The sequence below is a fragment of the Petaurus breviceps genome, unplaced genomic scaffold, assembly GCF_028583685.1.
Source record: "Petaurus breviceps papuanus isolate PSGF00001 unplaced genomic scaffold, PetGlider_PUasm1.0 37, whole genome shotgun sequence".
NCBI classification, from domain to species: Eukaryota; Metazoa; Chordata; class Mammalia; order Diprotodontia; family Petauridae; genus Petaurus; species Petaurus breviceps.
Window position 1 is genome coordinate 103,838,245 of NW_027186296.1, and position 20,785 is coordinate 103,859,029.

General features: G+C 41.7%; 1 protein-coding gene and 1 long non-coding RNA gene across 4 annotated transcripts in view; one reads left to right on the plus strand and one right to left on the minus strand.

The window, feature by feature from the left end:
- LOC138169597 (uncharacterized) overlaps nt 1–6,511 on the minus strand; it is a 15,053-nt gene extending 8,542 nt beyond the window's left edge. The window contains exon 1 of the long non-coding RNA XR_011170398.1: nt 6,340–6,511. This is a non-coding gene — a long non-coding RNA (uncharacterized lncRNA). The remainder of the gene's footprint in view (nt 1–6,339) is intronic.
- On the plus strand, nt 5,494–15,428 carry LOC138169594 (interferon-induced protein with tetratricopeptide repeats 5-like). 3 transcript variants are annotated; one of them, XM_069099181.1, is made up of 3 exons: nt 5,494–5,715; nt 6,305–6,415; nt 13,421–15,428. In XM_069099181.1, the coding sequence occupies exons 2-3, from the start codon at nt 6,381–6,383 to the stop codon at nt 14,856–14,858; spliced, it is 1,473 nt and encodes a 490-aa protein (XP_068955282.1). In that variant the 5' UTR covers nt 5,494–5,715; nt 6,305–6,380; the 3' UTR covers nt 14,859–15,428. The 3 variants fall into 3 exon arrangements, with proteins under 3 accessions (XP_068955282.1, XP_068955283.1, XP_068955284.1); XM_069099182.1 differs by having other exon boundaries at nt 6,308–6,415; XM_069099183.1 differs by lacking the exon at nt 6,305–6,415 and having other exon boundaries at nt 5,496–5,715.
- Nucleotides 15,429–20,785: the final 5,357 nt, after the last annotated feature.

Here is a 20,785-nt window from a genome sequence, read left to right on the forward strand (position 1 = left end):
CCCTCCCAGAAAACAACTGCTATTTATACTCATTCTAAGCCATCAAAGCCTAAACAATGAGCCTCAGAGGCTTGGACTTTGGGGCTATTATTGACCATTCAAGAGAAGCCAAAGTGATTTTGGATTTAAAGGCCTAAATCAAGTAGCCTCAGCATCTTCCCAGTACCTAAGACTACCAATCCAGGAATCATCCTCAATTCTTTACTATCTCTCACTCCCCACATCCAGTCAGTTGCCTAGCTTCACTTTTGGACTTCACCTTGGACTTCACCTTTGAAATATTTCTTGAATACTCCCCTTTCCTCTGAAACTGCCAGCACCATGCTGCGTGCCCTTTCCTCAAGCCTAAACTAGTCCAATAGCCACCCTGACACAAGTCTCTCTTCCTTCCAGTTCACCTTCTTACCCACTAAAGTGTAGGTCTGACCATGCCACTCCCCCTACTCAATAAACTCCAACAGTTCCTTATCATCTCCAAGATCAAATATAAAATCTTCTGTTTGACTTTACTTTTCTAACCTACATACCCCCAACACACACTTTCCCAGTTTTCTTATACCTTAAACTCCTATGTGTAATCTCTGATCTAATGATACTGGCTTACATCTTCTGATTCTCGGCATTTTTTACTGACTCCCCCTCATCCCTGGAATTCTTTCCCTCCTCTTCTCTGTCTCTTGGCTTCTCTGTTTTCTTTTCAAATCCCAGTCAAAATTCTGTATTTTACAGGAAACCTTATCCCTCTTACTTCTAGTGCTTTCTTTCTTAATTATTTCCTATTTTTCCTGTACATGTACTTAGTTGTTTCCACATTGTCTTCCCCATTAGATTGTGAATTCAAGAGCCCAGATTGTCTTTTGCCTTTATTTGTACTCCTCAGGGCTTAGTAGTGTATCTGTTGTTGATAATTATAAATTTTGTAGTTTAATGCCATTTTTATAATGATAAGGCTCCATAATATGGAGTTATTTAGGCTAAATGGTACTAATGCCCATAGAGGTATAGAGAAAAAACAGACAATTTGTACTTTTCCACTGTTAACTCTAAAGCAGATAAAGTTTGCAACTTTTAATTGGATGAACTCTTGACCTACTGCTGGAGCTTTGAGTCATTCTCTTAAATCTTTTAGGCCCTTCTACCAGTTTGTGGGCCCAGTAAAGAAACTCTCCCACCTGACCTTTGCCCATGCCTGGTAACTATAAGGGACCTTGAGAATTTTTCCACCATATCGAGGTCTGACTAAGAATGCTCCCTTATATGTCTAGAATGGATTCTTGCTCTCAGACAAGCCCATTCATAGGGTATATAATCTGGCCACTTGAATCCCAACTTTGAATGTGTTTCCTCCCCAACAAGTCTCCTAAAACCATAGCATAATGTTATGCAGGCAAACAGACAGCATGCACCATACCCCGACAGATGGGTTGACCTTTCCAAGTGCATTTTGGAACTAGAAACTGCCCACAGATTGCAATGGTTCCACCAGCTGGAGTGAATAATCCTGGTTGGACTCCAGGATTTGATGTGCAAGTGTTTGGAGATAGAATGGGCTATATATCATAGGCCTAAACACATTCTTTCTCAGAACCTACATAATCAGCCTCAATGGAAATAATGGTTCTCTGATCCCTGGTGTGTAATTATTTATACATGTGCTATGACTAAAATGGGAGCCTTTTTCTTCCAAGACATCAAAGTCTTTTTTTTTTTAATCCTAGGGTCCTGTAGTTAAAATATCAGGACACACAGCTGCAGATATCTTTGGTAGTGAAATGTGTCATAAGGATTAGCCACTCTATAACTACCATAGAGAGTTCTGCACATGTGCCAGGCTTAGGATAGAACATATATTATATACCTAAAAGGTAGAAGAGCGTCAGGCTTGACTATGTCCACTAGAAATGATATGAATTACAAGTCCCCTTAAGGGTATTTACACTAGTCCTTTTAAACCTATTTTTAGGCCTATACTACTGCAGAAATATTATGTCCGAGATACCAATGAATGGAAACTAATCTAACTTTGACTACACCACAGATTGTTGCTGATTGAATGAAAGAGAAGAGTGGAAGGAAGCAAGTATTTCTATAGTGTCTACCATTTTGCCCGGCACTGGGCTAAGTGCTTTACAAATATCTCATTTTATCCTCACAACAACCTTATAAGGTGAGTGCTATTATTATCCCCATTTTACAGATGAAGAAACTGAGGCTGACAGAGATTAAATGACTTGCCCAGGGTCACACAGCTAATAAATGTCTATCTCGGGTCACATTTGAATTTAGGTCTTTTTTGACCCAGCCTGGCATTGAGCACACTATGGCGCCACCTAGCTGCCCTTAGAGAAGCAACAGAGATCATTGAAAGATGCCTAGAAAAGGGAATTCTGCATAAAGATTTTGTCAGGCAACTCCAAAAGACTCATGATGGAAAATGTTCTCCACATCCAGGGAAAGAACTTTGGAGTCTGAGTGGGGGTGGAAGCACACTATTTGCTCTCCTTTTCTTTTGTTGTTTTGTTTTTTTCTTTCTTGTGGTTCTTCCCATTGATTCTAATTCTTTACATCATGACGAATGTAAAAATATATTTACTATGAATACATAAGTAGAGCCTATATCAGACTGCACACCGTCTTGGGGAAGGGAGAGGAAAAGGAGGGTGAGACAGTCTGAAAGTCAAAATCTTATAGAAGCGAATGTTGAAAGCTAAAAATAATTATTAAAAAAAAATAAAGATTTTGTTAGGGAACCTACTTGCATGAACTCTCTTTTTGTGCCTCTCCCTAAGCAAGGCCCACATTTAATAGTATGGGATGACACCCATGCTCAAAATGAATAGTATGGGTGGACCTGCAATGCCATATCAAATATGGTACCTCTATGGATTCATGATCATTGGTAGGGGGCTAGGGGTGGGAGGGTTATGAAATAATTGGAAAGAAAAGAGCTTCCTGGCAAGAAGGGAGTAGAAAATCAGAAAAAGCTTTGAATGATCCCTGGGAAGCTGAGCTGCTGGGAAATATCTAGTATGCCCTGAGTTCCCATGAGAAATCCATGTCATATGGGACAATAAAGTTGCTCAATCTCTATCTCTAGAGTAGTACCACTCTGTTCAGGGTGTGGTTGAGAGGCCAAAGCTGGAAGACCAGTTTAGATGGGAGCACTCCCAGCCAGCTTAGATTACACTACCTGTGGAATCTTCGCTTCTCACACTTGCTAATCTTTAAAAGCCAAACCATTTTTATTTTCCTCAGTCCTCCTCTTACTCATACTGTCCACTGTCCATTGAGTTTGCCAGTAAGTGTTAGGAGGTAAGTAGAGATACCTACTGAGGAATTTTACTGTTGTGAGGGGATTCTGAATAGAGACAACTCCATGTGTCTCTGAATGGTGTTTCCCCCAGAATGCACAGGTCTTAACATAGGTCTGTGTTAGAAGCTTTGGTACCAGAAATGTCCCTCTATTGGCAGGCCCGTTCCCCCAAACCCAGGGAAGAATCTTTTTAGAAGACCTGCCACTTCCCTTACACATCCATTAACAGTCAACCTGTCAAAGTCACTTAACACATAGTTAAGAACCTAAGAATCAAGAGAGAAAGAGAGAGAGAAAGGAGGGAGGGAGGGAGGGGGGAGAGAGAGAGAGAGAGAGAGAGAGAGAGAGAGAGAGAGAGAGAGAGAGTATAGGTTAATGCTGCTTGCAGCTGCTGTGGAGGTGTAAGACCAATAACACCAGCACGCAGGAGGGCTGCAAGCACAGGTTCCTTGATCTGCTTTTCTAAAGGAAAGACAGCTTCAAGGGGGTCAACAATCTTACTTTAATTAAACAGTGAAAAAGATATATAAGTAGAGAGAAGAATCCAAGAAAGAATCCAATAGACTGTTTACACTCCAACTGTCTAAACAAAGTAATAGACACATAATCACCAGATCAGGGAACACCAACATCTGGGTTCACAAAGCTGGGGGGGGAAGGGCCATAACAACATTTACCCAGAGTCTCCTCTGGTCAAATCACAAAGACCCTCAGGAGAGCATTCTTCCCATGAGTGAGCCCCAAAGCAAAATACCAACCTCCCAGAACATATTATTTTCAAAGACTCGGCACCTGATTGACTTAACGTCCAAAAGGCTTGAAAATCTATGTGTCTCAGTACTTAATTGGACCTACATGTCCCAGAGCCTGATTGGCTCTGCACCAGGGCTCTATGTGACTCAGGATGTGTCACAACTGTAAAGCGGGCCAGAGCTCAAAGCAGCAAGACGTCTGCTATTGAAATACCTGTGTACCTTTAGACCTGGCAACACAGATGCTGTTCCAAGGGAAAAGAAACACATGTGGTCACATAGGCCTATTAATGGATGAGGAAGATCTTGTGTTCCATTAACCCTACACATGGCATCACCTCCTTGACGTCATGGTCCTCTTAGAGAGAATGAAAGACAAGCAACAAGCTCTGTGAGTAAAAAAAGAGCTGCCCACTGGGGACCCAACTGGAACTGGACAGTTGGACAACGTGGCTTCCATTCTTCCTTCCTTCCTCCTTCCCTCCCTCCTTCCTCTCCCTCTGTCTCTGTCTCTGTCTCTGTGTCTCTATCTCTGTCTCTCTGCTTGTCTCTCTTCCTCTGTCTCTGTCTCTCTCTGTTTCTCTGTTTCTGTCTGTCTCTCTGTCTCTGTTTCTATCTCTGTCTGTCTGTCTGTCTCTTTCTTCTAAGAATAAACAAATGAAAGACAAACACCGACACCAACAACATCTGCATTCTGTGGTGAGGGGGGGATACTGGGAAAGCCAGAGTTGTAACTGCAGGTTTACTGGGTCTGTACGAGACAGCTCAGGCTGTGTCACATGCATAGCTGCAGGCTATGATCCTGTGAAAGCCAATTAACTCTACTCTGATCCTCAACCAAAATGTCCCCTTCACCCTCAGCCCATCATTTGATAAATGTACAAATCTTAATGTAGATTAGGTGAGTATATGGATGGATCACTATCAGCCCATTTTCATGACTGGGAAAACCACACCTAGTACAAAATGACTAGAGAGCAGCTCAGTAGCATCACTTAATTTATGTTAAGTGCTTTGTGAACCTTAAAGCACTATATGTGTTAGATATTAAATATTATACTGGAGGCAGCTGGGTGGCTCAGTGGATAGAGCCCTGGGCTTGGTGTCAGGAAGACCTGAGTCCAAATCCAGCCTCCGACACTTAGTAGCTGTGTGACCTTAGGCAAGTCACATAATTTCTATTTGCCTCAATTTCCTCATTTGTAACTTGGGGATAATAACAGTACCTACCTCTCAGAGTTGTTGTGAGACTCAAATGAGATATTTGTAAAGTGATTAGCCCAGTGTGGGGGTCCAGAGTAGATGCTCCCTCTCCACCCCAAGTTTATTTTCTGCCAGTGACTTGTGCCTCAAGTTTTTAAAGTCCAGAAGCAGGTTTTCACCCCTTTTAGTTTCCATTTCTCAGGCAATAATCAGTTGCACTTTCCAGTTTCTGCTTCCTCCTCCCACTCTATGCTCATCTCTGACGTGCTAGGCTCTTTTTATAAGCAGTTGCATGCAAGGATCAGCCACGGCAAGCTAAGAATCTGCCGGTGTGTCCCTCCAGTCCTGAGAAAGCCCAGTTCAAAGCAGCCCTGCAGACCGCTACCTGAAAAGCAAGACCAGCCTCCGGTGCTTCAGGACGCTGGACCGCCGGGCAATAAACATGAGGTAAATGGCTTTCTTTTCCCTTTGTTTCTCTCTTCCTGAAATGCAAATTACTGCAGGCAAAGATCTTCCAACCAAATATTTCTCCTGAATTCCAATTACCGAGCAATCTTGCTATTCCACGAAGGCAGATGGATGTGCATTGCACCTTCCAATATTTGCTTAGTCATAGTCCATTAACACAAACAAAAACCCAGTACCAGGCTGCTTTATAGTTGTTGGGGTTGGGTGTTTTTCCACTTTTCAGTCATCTTTTCTGACTGAGACTGCTAGCTCTCCTCAAGGAAGCCGAGAGAGCAGCTAGACTGCGCTAAGACGTTTCAGAGAAAGGTCAATTTTTGAAAAGGAAAATACTGACAGGAAGAATTCTCTTTCACACTTGTCAGGGGCTTGCAGGGGGAATGCGAGATTAATAAGTAAAGCAGGGCAGTGTTTGGGGGAGGGAAGGTTTCTTTTCGCTTCTGTTTGGTTTTTTTGTTTTTGATATCAAGAGGAAAAATAAAACTGATTGCCCCTGCCATGTCGAAAAGTGCACCCAGAGACTGTAAATCTCTTGGGGTGAGGGATTTATCCTCCATTTTTTTTCTATAAGTAGGACTTTTGAAAGCACCTAGAACTACAACTTACCCAGCATAGCAGCTTAATCACTGAATGGTGAGAGTGGGTGAATGCAGAGCTGTCAGTGCCCCTCCATGGATCCTAGGTAAGTTGCAGATATCTGTGCACCAAAGACAAAGCCAGGACTGTGTTCAATAACATCCTCAAACTGCTGGGACCAGAGAGCAGAGAGTTAACAGCTGATATGCAGTGGTGTGTGGCCTCATTTTCAGTCATTTCTTGCCATTGCCTGCTTTAAGACCCAGTTCCTGCAGATTCCTCTGCTCTGGGATTTTCCCGACTAACCCAGCCCTGCCGAAATCATTCCCTTACTTTGCACACCATTGGCTTGCCCCTCTCTCCCATGCCAATCATGTATCTCTAATTCCTCTGGTAACACCCATAGAGCAAAGAGTCTACACTACTTTTGTGTGCCCCCACAGCAGCTTTCATGAAGCTTAGGAAATGTTCCTTCCCCTTCTTTGTTCTCATCCATGGAAGACTTTTTTTTTATCAGGTTGTTTCCTCAGCACTCGCTCCTTACAATTCAAAATGAAGTCACAAGGGACACTGCATGAGTGAAGTTTGCTTTCCCATCTCCCAATCCAAAAGAAGAGGGGTGAGGTTGATCCAGGACCATGTGAGCTCTAGCCCCCTCCTCCCACCAGGAGCAGCTAACGCTAAATTTAAGCCCTGCTAACTGTGCTGTGTGTGGCCATTATTTATGGGTTCATGGCCTTTTGCTGCAGTTGTACAGCCTACCCTGGACCTGCCCCACTTTGTTTCAATGAGGAAGTGCAAATCGTCTCTGTGCATAGAGATTTGGGGTTGGTTTCATATTTCCTCAGAGGACACACACCAGTGTGTCAGGGTAAGACAGGTGCTGTTCTCCCATAAACCTATGTAGTTGAACACTCCTATTAACCCATTCTGCAAAGTTCATAGAATCCCAAATCTAGAACTGAGTAGGAATTCAAAGTCCACCCTTTATTTTACAAACAAAGAAACTCAGTGGTAGGAAAAGCAGAATGAACTGTGCCAGTGGCATGCAAGGTAAGGGATGATTAAGGCAGGGCTGGGTTAGTCAGGAAAGTCCTCCAGGAGCAGAGGAATCATCTGGAACTGGTTCTTAAAGCAAGCAATGGCAAGAAATGACTGGAAATGAGGAGACATATGCTGCACACAGAGAAGAGCATGCCAACTGTTAACTCTCTACTTTCAGACTCAGAAGGATTACTTGGCATACTTGAAATCACACAGACAGTAGTCATGACCAGCATTTGAACACAGATCCTCTGAGGCCAAGGCCAGGGAAGTGATTTTTCACTGTCTCCTAATAGTCCCCAGAAAGTTATAATAACTGGATGAAGAAATCTTTAGGAAGCAGTGCTTTTTTTTTTTTTTTCCCAAAGTGGTATACACCATGGAAAGAGTTCAGGGAGAAATTTGTTTTTCTAAGCACCAGGTCATGGCAGAGGCTCATCAGAGGTAAGAAACAAGGTAGAAACAGACAACATAGGTGGTCTAGGATGAAGCCTAGATAAGGAAAAGGTAAAATAGCAAGGCCACTTCCAAGTGGTAGATGTGTTCCTCAGTTCATGGTCATGTGTAACCTCAAAATTGCTGTGTTTAAAAATGGTACTAAATCTCTCTTCTTTGCAGAGGTGGGATATTATGGATATGAAACACTGCACGCACCTTCAGACATAGATGGTGTGATAGGCAGCTTTATTGACATATTTTTCCTCCTTTTTTTATTCTTTATTCCCAGGATACCTGTCTGGGGAGGCGGTGAAGAAGGGATACAATTAGAAATGAAAGTGATACCAAAACAAAAGAGATCATTTTATAAAGTAGTGCTAAAATATACCCAAAAAACCTGACTCTATAATAAAATCTTAGTTCAAGGTGTCCAACCCACATCTGTAGCTCTTCAGAATTTCATTGGTAATCTTTGGGGGAAAAAATGCCACTACAAATCATATTGTCCTTTACCCAGTTTTCCACTTCCTTGGAAGCATTTGACACCTCTGACTAGTACTTCCTTTAGGAAACCTCTTACTCCTTGGCTTTCTAAGATCCCACATTAGTTCTCTTACTTCCTAGACTACTCTTTTTGCTCTCCTTTCAATGGAACCACTTTCTCCTCCAGACCTCTAAACATAAGCATTCCCCAAAGTTCACCCTTGTCTACCTGCTCTTCTTTCTTCACAATTTCTCTCGTGGATATCCAACCCACTTCCAGGCATCGCTTCTATTTTGATGATTACCAACTCTCCACCCCCAATCTGAAACTCTCTCCTAAGCTTTGGTCCATTGCTTTCAAATGCCTCTAGGAATATGTTGTTGTTCAGTCTTATTTCAGTCATGTCCAACTCTTTGTGACCCCATCTGGGGTTTTCTTGGCAAAGATGCTGGAGAGGTTTTCCACTTCCTTCTCTAGCTCATTTTACAGATGAGGAGCTGAGGTGAACAGGGTTAAGGGACTTGCCCAGGGTCACATGCTAAGTGTCTGAAACTAGATTTGAATTTGGGAAGATCAGTCTTCCTGATTCCAAGCCCAGCACTCTATGCACTATGGTGCATCTAACGGCCTCTAGGAAACCTCTATCTATATGTCCCACCAGCATAATGAATGTGCTTTAAAATGAACTAAAATCAGAATCATCCACCTTTTGCAAAACACAGCTTCCCCTCTACACTTCCCTATTTCTGTCTAGTTTAGAAACCTGGCTCGTGAAGTGTAGAATCAGTCTTATTTCTTCTTCTCCCTTTACTGTAGTCAGTTACCAAATCTTACTGATTCTTCTACCATAATGGTAGTAGCAACATGGTGTAACAGGAAGAACACTCCAGTTTGGAGGCAGGAGATCTAAAGTCCAGGCCAAATAGTAAATTAATAATTAAAAGTAATAATAATTAATCTCCCATTATTATCATGCTATAATTCTAGTCTATTTTTCTTGATTCAGTTCCTTACTTTCCATTCTGAAATCTAGGGCCTCATTGTCTTATGTCCAGGCTATTACAAGTCTACTAACTGGTCACCTTAGTTCCCATCCTACAAACCTACAAAACACTTTCAGATTAATCTTCCTAAAACACCATTTTCTACACATCAAGATCATCAAGTGCCTGGATATGTGGGATGAGGAAGGATATAAGGCAATCAGATGCCTTGGGACAAAATCCCTGCTTTCTACTTCCCCCAATACCAGTTATAACTCTGTTATCAAATAGGACTATTTGATAGTCCTTAGATCCTGGCAAGGATAAGACAGGAAATGCATGCCACTCTAACTGCCTTCATTCCTTCATGTCCATCATGCCAACATTCAAGGTCATCACCCTAATCCTGGCAAAGAAAAGACCTGTATGAGACTTCCAGCAATTCCACAAAAGGGTCTGGTTGACTACATACCAACATAGAGGCTTCAACCTCATTTTTCCTTCTATTGCTGAAATATAGACTAGGACCAGGTTGTGAAGGGCTTTACAAACTAAATAGAGACTATATTTGATCCTAGAGTCAATTGGGAGTCACTTGAGTGTATTGAGTAGGAGAGTGCAATGGTCAGATTGTGATTAAAGAAAATCACTTTGGCACCTATGCAAAGGATGGATTGGAGTGTGGAGACCAATTGAAATTGGAAACAAATTAGGAAGATATTGCAATAATTTAGTCAGGTGGCAAGGACACGAACTGAAGAGACAGCTGTATTAGGAGAGAATGGATGAGATTCAAGAGATGCTGTAGGGACAGAAACAGCCAGATTGTCAACTGACAATGTTGGATATGTGGGATAAGGGAGGATATAAGGATAACACCAGATTACAAACCTTGGAGAATGGAAGAATGGCTGTGCCTTTGACAGAAATATGGAAATTAGGAAAAAGTTGGGGGCATATGAAGATATTTAATTCTGTTTTGGACATGTTGAGTTTTGGATCCCTCTATGACATACATTTTGAAATTTTCAATAGGCAGTTGATGATGCAGTATTGAGAGATGTACTGGATATTTTCTTCCAGGAATCATCTGCACAGAGATAATAATTAAATCACATCCCATGGTATTTGATGAGGTCACCAAGAGAAGGCATAGAGAGGAAAGATTAAGGGGTCCAGGGCAAAGTTTCAGGAACACCTACAATTAAGAAGACATGATATAAATGATGCGCCAGCAAAGGAAGATGAGGAGCAGTTAGGTGGGTTAGTAGAACCAGGAGGAGGTAATATGAAAGCCCAGAGAGGAGAGAGTATGTAAGAAAAGAAAGTGGTCCACAGTGTCCAATAAGGAAGAGAAGTCAAGAAGGAAGAGGGCTGAAAAAAAAATAAGACCATTAGGTTTGGCAATGAAGAGGTCATTGGTAACTTTGGAGAGAGTATTTCATCTGAGTCATGAGGTCAGAAAACTAACACGTGAAAGAAGAGGAAACAGAGGTAGGCAAGCAGAGACAGCTTTTCTAGGAGTTTAGCTGAGAAAGAAGAGATATAGCATCATAACTCAAGGGGATGTTAAGATCTAATCAAGTGTCCTTATATTAATTTTTTTTAAGGGAAGGGCAATACTTGGGCTTGTTTAAAGGCAGTGACAAATGTACCAATAGATAGGAAGATGTTGATAGATCAAGATAATGAGGTTGTAATCTGCTAGAAAAAAATGGGAATGACTGGAATCATAAGCACATATAGAGGGGTGGGGCCTTGGCAAGGGGAAGCACCATGTCTTTAACAGAGGCTGAGGGGAAGGAGGAGAGGGTGGGGTATGAGAATGTCAAGGGCTTTTGAGATGAAGATAAAGGAAAAAAATGAGAGAGCTCATGTCAAATACCCTTAATTTTCTCAGGTCCAATCCCTATCCTTATTTTAACCTATAAAAAAGAAAGATTAGGAACAGAAGTCTAGCATAGTGGATGGAGAGGTGACGTTGAAGCCAAGAAGATTTAAATTCAAGTTCTGATACATATTGGTTGTGTGACCCTGTCTAAGTCACTTAATTTCTCAGTACTAGAGTTAACTCCATGAGTTCTTAAGGTTCAGAGAAGGTACAAACCTGCCTTGGTAGAAAGAGTTTCCTTTTCTGAAAATTCCTTGTACTAATGAAATCACAGGCCTAGGGTCTATCCCTAAGGCAAGGAGTAAGGCCTACTATGAGTCACAAGGGGATAAGCACATGATGGAGCCAGGGCTATGTGGGAAGGATATATGTATATCCTATACAGCCAGGACAGCCCCTTAGGCGACTTCTCACCAGAACCCTGGGCCAGCATCTCATCTGTCCTCTCCATGCCTTAGGCCAGTTTAGTGACCAGGAAAGAGCCAATGGTGTGGACCAAGTTCTTACTCCTACTTGTGTGATTGGCTTATCGTATCTGATATCACAGCAAAAGACATGCCAGGAATTGTCTAGGGGATATCTTCTGACTTAAACTTAGGTCTATCCCTTTCTCATACCCAGGTTATACAGTGATAAGATCCTAGGAGTGAGAACTGAAAGAGGCCTTAGATATTAATTAGTTTAAAGCCTTTCATTGTACAGATTTGCAGCAGTGCAGGAAGGGGCCCCTTCTTTTCATCTCAAAACCCCTTGACATCATACTCCATTCTCTCCTCCTTTCCCTCAGGTAGCAGGCATAAGCACCTTTTTGGAGAAGGGGCCCAAAAGGAGAAAATGACTTGCCCAAAATATCAACAAACAGGGAAAATATTCTCTCTCCTTCTCCCTAGTCCCTCCACTATTTTTCCTTCTCTTAACCTCCCATAAAATTCAGGACCTAATTTTTAAAATTATATTTATTGGGTACAATTTTATATTTTTTCTCATTAATTTTAAAATCTAGTGGGTGGAAACTTTTCAATTTCTAAAATAAATAAATGTGGCTGGTTTTTTTCCCTTATGTGGTCCTCAGTTTGCTCATTGTATCATCACCTTCAATAGGAAAAAAAAGGTTCCCCAACCCTGTCTGCTCCACAAGAATAGTTTTTCAATATTTATGAAATATTTCTAAGCTTGAGGGAAAAGCAATAAAATAAAATTAATTATATCTAATGTATTAGTAATATACCTCTTATTTTACTTCATGCATAAATGTTACATGCTTTATATTTCCTTATCTATGTATATATTAAATCTCTGAACCTCCTCACCCCAGGTCAAATGCCTTTGAGTCCAGACACTATTCATTTTTTGTCTTTGTTTGCCCAGAACCTAGCACATTGAAGAAATTAACCATAATAATAGTTAACACTTATATAGGGCTTCTGTGTGCCAGACACTGCGCTGTGTTTTATAATTATCCTATTTGATGCTCACAAGAACCCTGGGAACAGGTGTTGTTGTTATTTCCACTTTACAGATGAGGAAACTGAGGCAAAGAGAAATTAAGAAATTTGCCCAAGGTCATGTAGCTAGTAAATATCTGAGACCCAATTAGAATTTAGGTCTTTCTGACTCTAGGCCCAGTACTTTATCTACTTTGGTCAGGAAAGTTGGGAGTAAGGCAATGGAAGGGTGACAAATTAAAGAAAAATGTAACTTAGGGGCAGCTAGGTGGTGCGGTACAGTCAGGAAGACCTGAGTTCTAATCCAGCCTCAGATACTTATTAGCTGTGTGACCCTGGGCAAGTCACTTAACCTCTGTTTCCTCATCTGTAAAATGGATATAATAATAGCCCCTACCTTCCAGGGTGGTTATGAAGATCAAATGAGATAATTGTAAAGCACTTAACATAGTGCTGGGTACATTTTGTTGTTCCATTTGGGGTTTTCTTGGCAGAAATACTAGAGGGGTCTTCCATTTCCTTCTCCAGTTCCTTTTTAATAGATGAGGAACTGAGGCAAAAGGGGTAAAATGACTTGCCCAGGATCACACAGCTAGTAAGTGAATCAGGTCAAATTTGAACTCAGGAAGAGGAGTCTTCCTGATTCCAAGCCCAGCACTCTGTGCACTATGGCGCCACCTAGCTGCCCCACTGAGTACATAGTAAGTGTTATAGATATTATATTATCATTATTATTAATTGCTAAAAAAAATGGCATTTGGGATTATGAGTCACGAGCTATTTCTATTTGTGTCCCTGAAACTAAACTGGATTTTATCTCTTACAGTGAAATATCTAAGAATTCCTTAGAACACTTCCTGCTGATGTTGGATTGTCACTTTACTTGGAATCTGCAGAAAGAGGACATTGAGGTACATTACGTAGAAGAGAGAATTGATGACCAGTTGGAATATCTGACCATTAAATCCAAAGTCACCCTTTTTAACTTACTTGCCTATGTGAAACATCTAAAAGGCCAAAATGAAAAAGCTTTAGAATGTTTAAAAAGTGCGGAAGAAAGGATTCAGAAGGACTATGCTAACCACATAGAAGAGAGAAGCCTGGTGACCTGGGGAAACTATGCCTGGATCTATTATCACATGGACAGGCTCCCTGAAGCCCAGACTTACCTGGACAAAGTGGAAACAAGTTGTAAGAAGCTGTCAAGTCCTTTCCGCTATAAAGCAGAGCTTCCAGAAATAGAGTGTGAAAAAGGGTGGTCCCTTCTCAAGTTTGGAGGGAGGTATTATGAGAGGGCCAAAGCCTGTTTTGAAAATGCCCTGGAGTCAGACCCTGAGCACCCTGAATTTAACACTGGATTTGCCATTGTCATGTACCGGATGGATGACTTTGATAAAGACATTACTAGTAAAAGTCTTTCTCTGAGCCCTCTGAAAAAGGCACTTAAGCTGGATCCAAAAAGTACATTTGTTAAGGTTCTCCTGGCACTAAAGCTTCAGGACTTGGGGGCAAATTCTGAAGGAGAAAACTATATTAAGCAAGCCCTTGACCAAGTAGCATCTGAGCCTTATGTCTTTCGCTATGCAGCAAAATTTTACCGGCGAGAAAGCAACCCAGAGAGGGCTATTGAGCTCTTAAAAAAGGCCTTAAAACTGGTACCAACCTCCGCTTTCCTGCATCACCAAATGGGACTTTGTTATAGGGCACAAATGATCACAATCAAGAAGGCCACATGGAACAAGCCCAGGGGAAAGAACAAACAGGAAGTGAACAAGCTAATCCAATCTGCTATATTTCATTTTGAAGCAGCTGTCCGAGAGAAACCTCTGTTTGTGTTTGCTTACTTAGACCTGGCCAACATGTACTCTGAAGCAGGTCAGCTCACAAAGGCAGAGTACGTTTTTGAAAAAGTGCTGGACCTAGAGAACGTCAGACAAGAGGAAAAGCAGCAAGCCCACTTCAGATACGGCCGCTTCCTGGAATTCCACAGGAAAGCCGGAGGGCTTGCCATGGACCATTATTTAGAAGGGATGAAGATAAGTCCCAAATTTTACACTCCACTTGTAAGGGCTTTGCAGAATTTAGCTCTCAAACGGCTGAACCAGAATTCTTTAGACGCAAAGAGTTTGGGAGCCCTTGCTTTGGTTCACAAGCTTCACGGAGAGAAGAATCAAGCAGTAGCGTATTATGAGAGAGCCTTAAAACAGGATCCTGGTAACAGTGAATATATCAGTGCCCTGTTAGAGCTGCGCCTCTCCATTTAAAATCCCACATTTCAGAGCATTTTTTTTCATTATTAAAATTTTTTTAATGTAAAACCCTTTATGGATTTTTTTCAAAAAAAATTATTACTTTATACACATAGCAGACTATAAGATACAGATTTTAGTCAAAGTAGGGATATGTACAATTTTAGCCCCTAGCTGAGAAAACACAGGGAACTCCTGATTGGTCCCCAGGGGCTGGCACTGCTTCCTGATGATGGATTGACTGAGGACCGGTAGACTGGAGGAAGTTGGCTCCATCTACCCCTTGGACTCTTTTGCCGTGTCTTCTCTTTTGGGGGTTTCCAGATCCAGGTACAGCAAGGTGGGGAGTTGAGGGAGGGCAGGGCATTCACCACCTCCACCTGGTTGTCAGCTGCATCACTAGTAACTTGCATAAATCTTTCATCTAAGATTGAACCATCAATCAGACTATTGACCAGTATCAAACTGGGTTGGAAACAAACCCCTGAAAGCATGAAAGAGAAATTGTCTCTGAGAACTTTCACACTATACGCTAAACCTAAAAATAGTAATAAACCTGGCCTCTAAATCTAGCAAAAGTCAAAAGTTGTTGGTGTTCATTATAAATGACAAATTTTTATTTTTTATATACCATTTATTTAAAAAGTGATATTGAATTTTATAGCTAGGAAAATACAACTAAGGATAAAGTCAAGTTATCTCTGGATCTCTTAGCTAGAAAAAAGAAACAGCCTGAACTATAATTATGAACCATATTCATAACATGAATATTTTTTCCCAGACTAAAACTGTATTTTTTATCAACTGAAAGTACAGAAGAAACAAGTTTCAGACATTGTTGGGCCATGACCAACAAATAACCTAATTTATTAGGTATTTAACATAATGGGGAGCCTAAGTAGGAATTGTGGTGTTTGACAGGTCCCTGGATAGTACATCCCACTGCCCTACTTTCTGGTCTTCAATCAGAGGTACATTCTGAGTCTTCCAGCGTAGCTTTTGAAATGTTTTTCTTTTGACTGAAGGCTTGAAAAAGCAGCTTGGATCTCCGGGGAATCTTCTGGGTTCTTTCAACTTCTAAGTGCTTAGAGTGTGTTAGCTTCTAAGTGATATAGAAGGACCAGTTGTTTAAGGGATCCAGGACCCCAGAGGTTACATAACTCCTGTGTTCCTATACCTGACTTTTGTTTATGTCCCTTCTTTTGCTGTAAGGCAAATTTATCTCCAATAATGGTATTAATAGAATATGTAGAAAGTAGACTAATTGCACTTTCCCAAGTGAAACTCTCAACAAGTGAGAAAAAGGGAAGTCATATCAAGGAATATTTTCACCTGCAGCCAAACAAAGCTGGGGAGGGGGAGGTGGTTCTGGCAGATGGCAGGCAGCATCAGCAGTGAGGACAATGAGTACAGATAATCACTCTTATATTGGGGGAGTCCAAGCCTAAACATTGCAGGACTTGGAGGAAAAGGTGGTGTGTGTGTGTGTGTGTGTGTGTGTGTGTGTGTGTGTGTGTGAGTGTGTAATCTTAGATTAGGGAATGAGGCAATCAAATGCTCTCTGATAGCAGTGAGTGTCCAGAGGTGGGGGGCTCTTCCAATAAAGAAATGTGCCCTACCCCTCTAGATGTCAGTGCCTTGGGACAAAGTCCCTGCTTTCTACCTCCCTAACACCTGTTATAACTCTGCTATCAAATAGGACTAATCTTCCTTAGCTCCTGGCAAGGATAAGACAGGAAATGCATGCCACTCTGCTGCCTTCATTCTTTCATGTCCATCATTTCAACATTCAAGGTCATCACCCCAGTCCTGGAAAAGACACACATGAGACTTCCAGCAATTCCATAAAAGGGTCTGGTTGACTGCCATACCAACCCAGAGGCTTCAACCTCATTTTTCCTTCCATTGCTGAAGTACCAAACCAATTCAAAGAGAGAAAGTGAATTTGGTCAAAGAAAAAGAGGTTAAAGAGAGAAAGAGAAGAAGAGCGACATGGAGGAGAAAGCCATTTATGTGCCCATGAGATTGGAGGCAAGAGGATAGAAGTTACTAAAGAAAGATGGGGAGGGGGCAGTGATCAGGTTATCAATAGGTACAGGTCCCTTCTTAGTACCTGACCTAATGCTAAAATTTGCTTGGTTACTTGCTCTCTGATATGTGTATGTGTATACACATGTATACGAATACATAATACATATATGTGCATATGTATTTTCTCAAGGGAGAATATCAGCATAAAGAAATAGCATTTGCTAACACGTCGAGAGACTCAGGGCCTACATCAAAACACTCAAAAGCAGAAAGAGAAGCATAGAGCAGGCATGGTGATCACCAGAACCTAGGGTGGATGGCTCTTCTGGAGGGAGAATGGACATTGACAATGGTCCTTTGGAGGGACTGCTGCAATTCAATATGCCTGACTATATCACTTTCCCTAGCTGGGGTGGGATGCCTTCAGAATTACCTTCATATCAAAGCACCTTCCTCAGATAGCTGAAGGTCATGGGCTTTTTAAAGAGGTACGGGGTCTTCCTCGGATCTATCTGCTTGGTTTCCCATATTTGATGTCTGAGGCAGGAAGATGCTGAATATTGGCTGAAAAAAACCAGATGAGTCAAATAAGGACTATAAGTATAACAGGCTGGTGATAGAGAAGAGACACTTCAAACTGGAGTCTTACCACATTCACTTGTAGGTCACCCACCCCTCAACTGGCCTTTTGACTCATATATTTACTTATATTCTCCTAAGTCCTATAGGGATCTAGGGACCTGTTATGATCATTTATTTTTCATTAATAAGCTTGCAATAATTTTTCAGTAATGAATAAGTATCCCAAGCCCCTCCTTTGGTTCATCAAATAGTAAATATTTTATGAACTGGAGAAACCTTCTTTCCCATTAATAATTACTCTTGTTTCTCTGTAATTAAATAAATATTAAAATACTGAACTGCTTTATTTCTTCTCTTGTTCTTACTTCAAGCCAGCTTAGCCTTCTTCTGCCCAAACCAACTCCATTCCCAATTACCTTTCTTCAAGCCCTCCCATGTCAACCCTATGAAACTCTGATGTGTCCGTTTCATTGCAATATTCACCAGTTTGAACTTTTCAGTGATTAAACCTCTTACCTCCTGATTTTAACTGAGACTTGAAACCTGGTTTTCCCTTCAGAATAGCCTTTCTGTTGCATCTCTCTTAAATGGAGTCTGATCCTTCTCTAATAGCAAATTAACAGTTGATGCTCTAATTGGAGTGAAAATCAGAACAATTAGAGTGAAGAAGATTGCAACTTAGGTGTTCTTCTCAACTTCTTGTTCACACTGACCCCACATTTCCAATCCGTTGCCAAGAAGTTTCATCATTTCTATCTCTGCAGCATCTCTCATCTGCATTCCTTTCTTTCTACTCACACAACTGATACCTTGGTACAGTCTCCCATCACTCACACCAGCCCTGCTGCAATAGCCTACTGATTGGTTGGCCTGCCTAAGTCTCTCTCTACTCTACTCCATTCTCCATGCAGTTATCAATGATCCTTTTTTTTTTGGAGGGGGGGAGGCAAGTCAATTGGGGTTAAGTGACTTGCCCAGGGTCACACAGCTAGTAACTGTCTGAGACTGGATTTTAACTCCAGTCATCCTGACTCCTGGGCTGGTGCTCTATTCACTGTGCCACCCAACTGCCCCTGAATGATCCTCTTAAAGCAGAGGTCTGACTATGTCACCTCCCAATTCAATAAACTCTAGAGGCTCCTTATATTACTTTCAGGGTCAAATATAAAATGGTCTGTTTGGTTTCTAAAAGCTTCTACAACCTGGCCCTTTCTACTTTTCCATTCTCCTTATATTTTAATCCCCTCCCTCCCCTACACACACACACATACACACACACACACATTCTACATTTCAACAACACTGGCCTTTCTGGTGTGCCTCCCACTGATACTCCATCTCCTGGCTGTGCTTTTTCCCTGGCTTGGATTGCTCTCCCTCCTTATCTCTGATTCCTGGCTTCTCTGGTTTCCTTCAAGACTCAACTCAAATCCTACCTTCTACAAGAAAGTCTTTCTTGATTCCCACAGTTGTACATACAACTTTTTTCATATTATGTCCCCCATTCGAATGTGAGCTTTTTGAGATCATGGGCCATGTTTTTCCTTTACTTCCTATCTCCAGCACTTGGCACCATGCCTAGTATGTAATAAATACTTAGGAAATACCTACTGACTGATTGACTTTTGTTACTAAAAATCATCAACTTTCATCTCACCTTTGGAAAGCATGTCTGAGATTATCAACCTATATGTTAGCTAAATTATACAATGACAGATTTTTAGAGCTGAAAGGGCCCTTAGAGATCAAATTCAAATATGTATGAAGCACAGTTAGGTAACAGTGCTGAGAACCAGGCCCAGAGTCAGGAAGACCTGAATTCAAATCCAACCTCAGATACTTACTAGCTGCATGACTCTGGGCAAGTCACTTAACCCTGTTTGCCTCAGTTTCCTCATATGTCAAATGAGCTGGAGAAGGAAATGGCAAACCATTCCAGTATCTTTGCCAAGAAAACCCCAGATGGGGTCACAGAGAGTTGGACATGACTGAAATGACTAAACAAGCACATTGTTAGGACTCGTTTTATACATAAGAACACTGATACTCTGGAATTTTAAGTCACTTGTCAAAAGTGCTAATGAGACGGACCTTAAGAATTTCTGAACTCTTGGGTCAATTAGTATTTAATCGGTTCCAGCACACTACTTCTTCTTCCTCATTTTGCCAAAATCAGTCCTCTCCAGCAGAATTTAATTGTCAGGTGCTATTGCCATTGGAGCTGGACAACTTTCTGGGAGGTGTTCTCACATTCTGCCAGCAGATGGCAATGCTGCATCTCATTTTGCTGTGGATGCAGGCAGACCTAAAGAAGGGTTTGAAATTCTGTCAGGGTACAGGAGGAAGAAGAAAAATCCATCTCCACTCCCACATGATTCTACTCAAAGGCCTTGCAATGCAGCGATGGGGGACTGAGATGCGATTCTTGATTCCTGAGAACAAGAAGTCCCCACTCTCAGCTTGGTGAACCAAAGTTAATTCCTGGTCATACATAGGATGTCACAACTAGAAGGAGCTGTGGGGTTTGACCCTGTGATTCTGTTGAGTAGACAGCAAGAAGGTGAAGACTCTCGGACTTTTGTCAAAGGGACTCACTCTTTGCTGTATTGTAGAGGTGATTAGGTCTGCATACAATTCTGCTGGGCTCAACCGCCAAGTCAGAGATATTGTCTCTTCACCCAAGTATATATAATCCATACCCAAGATGGATTTTCAAAGCAAATTAATCCAGTCCCTTCAGCACTATCTAATAATCCACTACTATTTTTGATCAATGTAAAATAGCAGATAATGACTTGTTCCAACCCATTATGGACTCTCAAAGGTGGAAGAGACCGAGGGTGGCCTCTGGTCACTGTGGGGGAGGAGAAAGGATGTAGGACGTGTCGTTAGAAGATTTAGGCTTGAATCCCAGTTGTGTCACCTTGAACTGGTCATGGGATTATAGATTTGCATCTGGAAGGCTCCTCAGAGGTCTCCTAATTGGACCCCTTCATTTACAAATGAGAAAATTGAGTCCCAGAGATGAAGTGGCTTACTAGAAGCCAGACAGCCAGCAAACAGTAGAGGCAGGATATTGTGGTTGTTCTGCAGTTTTAGTTGTGTCTGACTCTTCCTGACCCGATTTGGGGTGCTCTTGGCAAAGATACTGGAGTGCTCCGCCATTTCCTTCTCCAGCTCACTTTACAGGTGAGGAAACTGAGGCAAACAGGGTGAAGTGACTTGGCCAGGGTATCATAGCTAGTAAGTGTCTGAGGCCAGATTTGAACTCAGAAAAGAAAAAATCTTTTTGATTCCAGGCCGAGCACTCTATCCGCTGCACCGCTAAG